At 37.4% G+C, this 10741-nt stretch overlaps 1 protein-coding gene across 2 annotated transcripts; it reads left to right on the top strand.

The window, feature by feature from the left end:
- Positions 1 to 311: 311 nt before the first annotated feature.
- npy2rl (neuropeptide Y receptor Y2, like) lies at positions 312 to 7300 on the top strand. Of its 2 annotated transcripts, none has more exons than XM_051702860.1 (4): positions 312 to 604; positions 1640 to 2384; positions 2950 to 3106; positions 3889 to 7300. In XM_051702860.1, the coding sequence occupies exons 2-4, from the start codon at positions 1750 to 1752 to the stop codon at positions 4216 to 4218; spliced, it is 1122 nt and encodes a 373-aa protein (XP_051558820.1). In that variant the 5' UTR covers positions 312 to 604; positions 1640 to 1749; the 3' UTR covers positions 4219 to 7300. The 2 variants fall into 2 exon arrangements, with proteins under 2 accessions (XP_051558820.1, XP_051558819.1); XM_051702859.1 differs by lacking the exon at positions 312 to 604 and adding an exon at positions 769 to 1116.
- The last annotated feature ends 3441 nt before the right edge of the window (positions 7301 to 10741 follow it).

The raw sequence follows: 10741 nt of genomic DNA, 5'->3' as shown, positions 1-10741 counted from the left end.
GCAATACTTCTTGATAGATCTACATATTTGAGTATGAGATATAGCACATGACTCAAATGGACAAGTTTTGTGGTCATTTTGAAGTGATTTTTGGTCATTTATGGAGCTTATGTTCTTTGTCACTGTATGTTTTCATTGTATGAAAAAGTGCAGCATGAACATTCTGCCTGATATAATATATGCTGATGGTACAACTAACCCGATAATGCTTTTTAACTGATAACGATTTGGTCACTGCCCTGTACTTTTTATGTGTGTCAGGGGTGGATAATGGTTCAGTTTCATAAAGAATTATAAATCATCCATCTCTCTCCCTCTCTACTTTATTGAAAACTCTGAACTTGTGGGTTTGGCTTGTGTGGATGGATGTTATTCAGTCGTGAGTGTCAGAGACTGCTACAGTCCACCTCACCTGAACCAGCGGCACCTTTTCGTCAGAGAAAAACTATTGATTGGAAAAGTCATGATATTCGTAATGTTTGTTTTATTCCATATATAGCTATAGCTATAAGGCATTTCTAGATTAAAAACCGCTGATGGTGATGTATCCAGAGGTGCAGTATAACTAGAGACGGCGAGGTGAATACGTGCTGCCTGGAAATTGGTAAGTGTAAGTCATTCCAATATAAATAATTATAAGTCTAAACACGTATTTTTTAGATTTCTGCAATGAAACAAGCGTTCATAATAAGACCTAAGATCGTTTGTGCACCTCGTAGTTTCCTCGTTCATTTGGTGCGCTCTGTCACGCGCCATTGAGTCGGGGATGCCAGTAGACCGGAGGTGTGCCATGAAGTTTCCGTTGACTCCAGGGTGTGCGTGTCTCTTAATGATAACGGTGTGCCGTGTACGTATTCATCTCTCACGCGAACCTCAAATGAAGAGGCTGTAGTGTGGTCGAGCGCTGATAAGCCGCGCGTAATGAGATCTCAATATGCAAAATAAATTCCCCTAAATGAATGCGACTGAACAAGCTGATTCGGAAGAAGTCATTGAAACGCGCGCAAATAGAGAAGAATACGCTTCCTTTCGCTATTGGAAATAAAACAATACGGGATAATCTCGACAATATTTCTTCTTACAGACTCTCTGAGAGGCTATAAAATATTCAAACGTGTAAGTATGAAATGCATGTAATTTTAAAATCAAGAAAAAGTGGATCAGCCTTTTTAACAAATTTTTGTGCATTTGCATGCATTAATGAATGAATGGTGGATGATGGTGTTATATTTCTTCATTATTTATACGCTTTTTAATTACTAAGATAACATGTGCACTCAGTACTTAACAATTCTATAAAATTCCATAGTTGCTTTCTAGTGCATTCTATATGTGCAATACATAATTGCTTTCTAGTGCATTCTATATGTGCAATAGAAAGGCTACTTCTGTGAAGTGCATATTGTGCAAATTATTGTAACGTTCACTCTTTTTATTTATTGCAAGGTACACTGTATATATTGCATATCTTGTTTTTATTTTTCATAATTCTCTGTATTTATTATGAAATGTGCTATCTATCTATCTATCTATCTATCTATCTATCTATCTATCTATCTATCTATCTATCTATCTATCCATCCATCCATCCATCTGTTTATCAGTCTAAACTGTCCTTCTTTCTGTTTGGATGCTTTAGGTGAGGATACAGAAAGGATTCCAAATGGTAACTCAAATCTGTGTTTTGGGGGTTCTCAAACCTAACAGCAACTTGGATTTTCTCCACAGTATAAGATGGCAATGTGACAAATGGAATCCCTCAGCTTAATCAATGGCTCCTCTGAGAGCAAAGACCTGGCAGTTGGTGAGGATTCATCTGACTTGACTCCGAACAATCCCTTGCTTGAGCTGGGAGATAGCACCAAACTTCTTGGTGTCCAGGTAGTTCTGATCTTGGCTTACTCTACCATTATCGTATTGGGCGTTGTGGGGAACTCCCTGGTGATTTATGTAGTCTTCAAATTCAAGACACTTCGTACTGTCACCAATTTCTTCATAGCAAACCTTGCCGTGGCTGATCTGCTAGTCAACACGTTGTGTCTCCCGTTCACGCTAGGTTACACTCTACTGGGAGAATGGAAATTTGGACAAGTGCTTTGTTTCACACTACCGTACGCTCAAGGTCTTGCCGTCCATGTCTCTACAGTTACATTATTTGTAATCGCTCTGGATCGACATCGATGCATCGTCTATCACCTAGACACACGGATGTCGAAGGACACCTGCTTTCTGGTCATTGCCATCACCTGGGTAATAAGTGCTGTTCTGGCTACCCCACTTGCCATCTTTAGGGAGTATGAGATTGTAGATCTTTCTCCAGATGAGTCTATTGAAGTCTGTCGGGAAAAGTGGCCCGGAAGTAGTACAGATAGCGCTCTATACTCGTGAGTACCAGATATTCATATTTTAATGAATGGCATCATTAAAGTTTCCCAATGCCCTCAAGGGGTTACAAATGTATGCAGTGTTCATTTATCAAAAGTCACTGTCTCAAATTTACACTGAAATTTTTAATGTGAGTTGTTTGTAACATTGATGTTTATATACAGAGACATGATGATGATGTGAATGATAGATGTCACACTAATGGCAAATATGAAAACAAAAATTATTTTAATCTAGTGGAGGATAATGCTAAGACTGCAGTTCAGAATTGCTGAAATATTGTCAAATAGTTTAATGGTAAATTATTTAGATGATAGATTCAAGGTTGCTCTATACTACAATGTGACTCATGTCATGAAGTCTCCCTCCTTTTTTTTTTCTTTTTTTTTTTTTTTTTGACTTGGACAGCCTTGTTTTTTGTCCATAGCAAATTACAACACATCAGTTACAGCTACAAAATGAGTCATAGCTTTTGTTCCATTTTGGAACAAAATACCAAAGAATTATGAACTGTGACACTTTTCAGCTGAATTGATGGTGATAAGGGTTGTGTTGTTTCTTCAGAATCTCCATGCTGTTGCTGCAGTATGTGCTGCCCCTAGTGGTCATCTCTTTTGCCTACATCCGTATCTGGAGTAAACTCCGCAACCATGTTAGCCCAGCTGGACACAATGACAGACATCATCGTCGCCGCAAGACCACCAAGATGCTGGTGGCCATGGTGTGTAGATTTTTTTCCTTTGCATTTGTTTCCTTAAGTTGATAGTTCACCCACAATTGAAACCTGTTTGTCTTTCTTCCGTAGAACACAAAAGGAGATCTTAGGCAGAATGACAGCCTCAGTCACCATCCACTGTCATTGCATTTTTTTAAATCTATACAATGAAAGTGAATAATGACTGGGGGCATCATTCTGCCTAACATCTCCTTATGTGGTCCACCAAAGTAGGTCCAGTAGGATCTCACAAGTAAAAGATTTTTCTGGTGTAGTTTTACATTTAATATACAGAATATACAATACCTTCAAAAGGCTTTCTCATGTTTAACAGTTTATCACTGTTTGTTCTCTAAAACCCAGTCTTTTAAAACAAAAGATGCATCAACAAACCCGGTCTTTTAGAACAAAAGATGCATCAGTCCCAAGAGCATTTCAACATAAGAGGCATTCTTTTGTAACCCAAATATTTTAAAGCTATTTTCTCCACAGTTATTCTAAAGAGGTTATATATACACTGTGAAAATGTTTTGCCAGGTAACCTAAAAATTTTCTTTATGTGGTAACATCTTAATTAACTGGTTATATTCAATAAAAAATGTTTATTTAATCTGACATATTAGGTTACACCAACAAAAGTATTTTTTTATGGGTTTGATCAATTCAAAAAAGACCCTTGAGGTAACTATTAACAGGTTATCACTTTTTTCAGTGTAGTTGCCAGTAATATAAATATAATGGTAGAGAATTAGACCAAGATGTAGACCAGTGTTTTTACTGTTTTGCAGGTTGTGGTGTTTGCGGTGAGTTGGCTGCCTTTCCATGCCTTCCAGCTCGCCATCGACATTCTCCCTGACGTGTTGGTCATGAAGGACTTCAGGCTCCTCTACACTGTTTTCCATATTGTGGCCATGTGCTCGACCTTCGCCAACCCACTTCTTTATGGCTGGATGAACCGGAACTACCGCAGTGCTTTTGTCGCCGTCTTCCGTTGCGAGGAAAGGCTAGAGTCGTTGCACGCTGAGGGCAAGGTTGCCACAAAGGTTCGCAACAAGCCCAAAAAGGCCATGGAAGCCCAAGATATGGTGACGCCACATCTCAATGCATCAGATGTCTGATGTAACTTCACAACAGTAGCTGTGTCCAAAAACAAAAGAAGCTGGCCATTCTGTCAATAGCTGCTTTTCCACCATCGGGCCAGTGCGAGCCAGGGCCAATAGCCTCGGACCTCGAGTCGCAAGACCAATATCGATCTACATTCACACCATCGGGCAAAAAGCCCTGCAGTGTTTCCCTTAAAACCCACCCTTAATATGCCAGCCTGGTGCCGACATCACACACCATGTCCATTTCACAAGCAAGAGGGAAACTCAAGCTGAGGTATCGGACTCTGGAGACTAGCTTGCAATCGAAATGAACAGATTTGTACTGTGCCCATTTTTTTTATTTTTCCTGAACCTGTACCATTGTGCGGTAGATACACAACTTGGCAAGTTCGGTGACAATATACTTAATCCTCTTCAAAAAACCTCTTCGTTTTGGCAGACGGCGTCGATCTGACATCACACATTTTTATTGGCCCAAATATTCAGAAGAGCCCTGATTTCGTCTACTGACTAGTACTGATGATTTTCCATTCTCTGTTGATCTGTTAAATTAAGCTGATTGCTAGATATGAAAAATTAAGAAATTAGTATCTTGGTGACCTTCAGACCTGACTCAGTGAAACTCAGCCTCAATCCCTAGTTGGCCTTCTTTGTCCCAAGACTAATCGGCAAGCCAGGGCGCTTGGCTGGTGGCCCAGAGGAAGCCCTGAGGAGGCATGATGAAGCACCAGAGGTGGGAACACAAATGGCCCTTGCACGCCCTCATTTGGCCTGATAGTTGAAACGCAGCTAATGATTTAATAGGCAGCATTTTGGCATGAAGGTACCTCCAAATGAAACTGGTTTGAGACATAATGTCACATCTGATGATCTAGAACAAGTTCAAACCAAGCAAGTATTTTATTGACTTTGATGATTATTTCTTGGTCAAAATGGAATCATAAGTTGAAAAAAAGAAAAAGAAAATGACATTCATGTATTTATTTAATAAACGCTCCATCAGATAATATTTTTATTCTTTCCATCAACCAAATATCTGCCTCCAACCTCCAAATCACACGCACAGGATTTCAAGACATCATACCAGGTGCGGAACTATGATGTGATCTTTGGAAGGGAGGGCCTCCTCAGACTGGCCATGTTTGACCAGCCATGGCCCCCTTAGACCATTTGACCGGCCATGGCCCCCTTAGATATGGAAGTTCCATGTATCATACACTGAAAAAAATGGAAAGTGGCTTTATTGAAAATACTAAACCAGTACACTTATACTCAGCTTAGAGTAATACATTTGTTTGAAATGAGAATGTAATTACATTGCAAAGTCTAAGCGAACTTCAACTTAGTGATCAAAAAGTGATCATGTAGCGATGAAATGTTCAAATGGATTCAGATTTCAACCAGAACATGTTTGGAGGAATTCAGTGAAGGACACATCAAAAACCTTCTAAAACCAACCAGATGATGGCATCTTGATAGACAGGATCTTACGCAAACACTGGATTCGGATGTGTCTTGATGACTTCCGAGCTGCGAATGCAGCATTTTTCAGATTTCGGAAACAGCTGATAAGACTAAGCTAATTTCTACATTGTGAGCGACTATAAGTGCTATAAAAGAGAAGCACAGACGAATTTCACTATGTACTCTTCACATTTGGAAGATCTATCTTCTAATCATCTCCAACCATGCAGAAGCTAGCCAAGATCCATGAGGTGATTGCATGGGCTATATTACATACACATCACCTATATATTTGAAGCAACAGCATTTTCACCAACATTTCACGATCTTGCTGTGTGGACCTTGTTGAAAAGACCATATTAGACAAACATGAATTTTTATGCTGGTCTAGGCTTGTTTAGGCTAGTTAGCGCTGGTTTGGCATTGGTCTTGTTGGTGAACCAGCATGTTGTCAGATGCTGCTCAACCATCATTGTCTTTATGTTGATGCTGGCTGACCAAGTAAAGGACTGATGGCTATACGCAATTTTGTTGACTATAGAAAATGGTTCCTCATTCTGAAACTGTTCCAGGAACTGTGTTTTTCATATGACAAATTCATGCACCTTAGATCTCAAACCTTATAATGGCTCTCTAATCTTTAAATGGCCATCATGTCGTGTGGACTTACAGGCAGGTCAGAGTCTGAAGTGGCTCTAGGAAAGTGTTAACAGCAAATCGCCTCTCCTTTCATCTGAAAGTAATTTGCACTGAGGAACAGCATGGCAGCACTCTTCCATACTAACAACAGCTTGAAGAGAGGGAGGTGTTTCTAACTCTGCGATATGAATGTTTCAACACAAAGATCTGCGATATACGACCGATAAACCATTAGGGACTCTCTGTCAGCGCAGTACTTTTCTGTATGAAAATAAAATGAATGTGTTTTCTCTATAATACAGCACAAAGAATTATTGTTGACATGTACTTGATGGATCAAGGTGAAGTGCTGGTGTGCTATTTTATTTTAAACATAACCCTATTAATGGAAGTGCATGAGCAAATATGACATACCTAGATGTACAAGTGAAAAAAATTATTATGGTGGTGATGGAAAATGTTCTTTCTACTATATGTTATCTGTGCCGTAAACCTGTCACTTTTGCAATCACCTTACCAGATGAATGTAATTATATGGTAAATCGATATTCTTGTATGTAAAAAAACAAAAAAAACAACATCAGATGCTTTTGACACGTGATATATATTGCATAGATCTTAATTAATCTGCCTTTGCAAATATCACATGCAGAATTATAGTGTGCACACAACAGGTGAATGATGTCATATCAATATGTTCCAATTTCCTGAAGGAAAGGAGAATTCAAAGCTACTTTAAGCAAACATTAGATGACTCATGGAGTTTCCTGATGTCTCTCTATTTGAAATAGAAGGAATACTGTATGTCTGTCAAGTGTAGCACTAAATGATTCCTTTTAACCTACATTGTATGCAGGAAATGAGAATGCCACGTTTAATTAACACTATGGGCTTCTGTGTGGATCCCGCTTCAATTTGGGATGTAAATTCAGAATGATTCATAAGATGTATGACATTTATTCAAAAATAAAATGTGATGGTGTCGTTTAAATGTTTAAAGGAATATTTTGGGTTTTATACAACTAGAGTTATCTCAACAACATTTATGGCATATACCATAGATAATAATTGTAGCTTGTTAATAAATGTAACTAGTAAAAATCATGTTTTCAGTAATGCACTTACAATGGAAGTCTTAAATGGAGAATTAAAAAAATGTAATTGTAGAGCGGAGGAGGGTGGGGCCAGGCTGGAATGACACATGCCCAGTCCCCAATCAGCTTGATGGGGCGCGCGAGGGATAAAGGTGGCCCGGGGACGACAGTTTGAGAGAGAGAGAATTACAGGCAGCTGCCCTGTGTGTGGTTATGTTTGTGTGTTTTTGGTTAAGTTGATCATTAAACTATTATTTATATTCTCAAGCCGGTTCTCTAACCCCCTTACAGTAATAATTGTCATTATTTTCAGTGAATAATGACATGAGACGTCATTATTCACTCTCAAATCAAATCATTGATTGACTCCCACTTCCATGCAAATATGGTGATATGTCATAGGTTTGACGTCATGACATTTGGTCACCAGACACACAAGAACAAATGACTTTTTGATGGTATTGACGTCCAATCTGCGGCATAGATGCCATATTTGGTTTCACCTCTGTAAACATAAATGATTTGATTTGAGAGTGAATTCTACTGTTAACATATACAAAAACCATATTGATTATGTTGCTTTAATGAAAATATGAGCTTGACATTTCTTTTTATAAACCCATTGGTATACTATAGACTTCCATTGTAATCGTCCGCCTGATCTTATGAAAATTAAGTGACTGTGGCGGCATTTTTGCAAAATGACTATGTAAGCGCATCACAGCAGTTCAGAGGTGAAACGTCCACTGTGTAGTTGTAAAATAGAGTTAAATGTTCTCCCAATCAACAAAAACAACCTTCTTACCCTAAACCTTAATCCTAACCAGTAGTGTAGTAAAATCAATTGTGAGATGAAAGACGCAATCGTTGAAGCAACCACGTAATTTTGTGGCAATTCTATGATATTTTCAGCTCACGTGTCAACTAGTGTTCTCTTCAGGACTCATAAGTGCAATGCTCTATCAGTTGAGCTAATGCATTTTGATTTTACTTGAACAAGCTTTCAAATGTAGTTGGTTATGTTATACAAACATTAAATTGTATCAAAAAGTTTATAAACAGTCATTTTACTCATGATTTGTATAAAAGTGAATAAAAGTTGTTGTAGCATCTCTAGTGTTGACCAGGAAAGTGCCACAATATGTACAAATATGCATGTAAAAATCATTTTGCAAAATGTAAGTATTATAAAGTGGTTCTTTGTGACCAGGGCTGCATTACCCAAAAGCACCGTAAGCTTAAGTTGATTGTAGAGGCCAATGGCATCATTGGTCTCTTAGATCTACTTAGGCTTACAATGCTTTTGGGAAACGCAGCCAAGGTTGGTAAGTGCATTACTATGAAAACATTTTTTTACAAACTGAGGGACAAGTCAAAATTATTGTCTGTGGTAGTCGACAGCAATGTTCTGAATTCTTGTATAGAACTCTTTTAATAATGAGTTAAAGTCAGAATGCCAAATTGTTGGGAAAAGTCTCTTTGAACTTGTGCCTAATTAGTTTACTTGACTTTGTCTTTACTTTATGTTCAAACTGCAGCACAAACACACAAAGTGAACAAAATCACTAGTCCATCTTTTCTTAAGAGATCTCCTTTCACACATTAAAGATGTGTTATAATTGTTTATCTTGTGTGTGAGAGTGTTACAAACGCAGCTGCTGGTGTTGATTAGCCAGTTCTATTTATTTTTCTCTACACTGTTGATCTTTATAATCATTAGATTTATGTGAGCACAAATACATTTTAATGGACACAGATTGAGAAGAGATTCACTCTGCAATCCATGCACAGTTTAACAAAGTACTTCTGAACATGTATATTTGTCTAGCTGTTTGGTGTGAAATGTTATACCTGGAAACATTACTTTGTGGGCTTCATAGACCACATAAACCTCTATCAATAGCAGACCGTCTTACATCTCCTTTGAGTGGGATGTAGGAGAGGGTGTGTGTCTTAAAACTGAGTTGAAAGTTCATTGGTTGCTCCCATGTGTCAACTGTCCAATGGCATTTTTAAACTTGATTGTCAAATGGATAAAGAAAAGCCAAAGTAAAACATAAAAGAAAAGCAATTGGCAAATGCTTTTTTAAAACACAAATTAAAAGGTGCATTTAAAAATTTCTTACTAGTGTGCTATTTTATTGTTATATATAATTGCATTTTAAACATGAATTAAATACACGATTTATTTATGCACAATTTTATTGTTCATGTAACATGTGGCTGCTGGCAATGACGAAGACAATGAATTGAAGAACCCAAGTGCAATTTTATTAACAAACGTGATATCCAAAAACCCTAAATATAAACGTGAATAAAACATGAACTTAACCTGACATAAAATATCTAACAAAGTTACATTCACAATACCTGACAAACAACAATGGAAAACAGGAGGGCTTAAATACTTGGACATGGGAGAACATAAACCAATGAACAAACAGAACTCTAAACAAGATAATCAACCAATAAACCAATGAAAACAAGACACATGAACATGGAGGGAAAACAGTACATCACATGACCAGGAACACATGACATGAAACAGGAACTAGACTTTTCAAAATAAAAGACATGAAAAACATGAATCAACAAAATACACATGACAGTTAAATGTAATTAAATTTTTAAATGAGAATTAAATAAACACATTCTTTGTGTCTATTTATTTGTCCATTTATAAATTGGTTTATTTATTCACGTTTTTATTTTCAAATTAATAGATTGATCATTTATTTCTTCATTCTTTTTTCATTGGCACTCTGCGGCTTCCAGTTAAAATATGCGGTTTACTAATGCAACACATTCTTATAGTGACTATTATTCTTTACCGTATTCAACTTTCACATGTTTTGGAGGATTCCATCACATTTGAGAGTTCCACTTTTAGAGTTAATATGACAATTATGTCACTATTTACTCAACCTCATATTGTTTGAAACTCGGATGATCATCAGTCTTCAGAGGAACATAAAAGTTTTTTAAAATTAATAGAAAGCATACACACATTTTTATTGTCAGGCTCCAAAAATGATGAAAAACAAATTAAATAAATTAAGAATAGCTCATTCTGCTATATCGAAAGCCTACTGAAAAGTTGTCATTCCCTCTGCCGGAGCTCGTAAATCTCATTTGTACTCATTCAAACATACAAATCTTGCCACCTCATGAAGCGTTACGACAGGTTTGATGCCAGTGATGTCAAATGCAATTGACTCTCTCGTGTCTTTGGACCAATTGTGAGTTAGAACATTCTCAAATGGCATTTGAGAGCTTAAATTTGTTCCTCACACAAAGCTTTGTATAGCTTCAGAAGACTTGGAATATGAGTTGCATGA

This window comes from Myxocyprinus asiaticus, chromosome 7, assembly GCF_019703515.2.
Source record: "Myxocyprinus asiaticus isolate MX2 ecotype Aquarium Trade chromosome 7, UBuf_Myxa_2, whole genome shotgun sequence".
Classification (NCBI taxonomy): domain Eukaryota; kingdom Metazoa; phylum Chordata; class Actinopteri; order Cypriniformes; family Catostomidae; genus Myxocyprinus; species Myxocyprinus asiaticus.
This window is presented reverse-complemented; position numbering and strand designations above follow the sequence as displayed.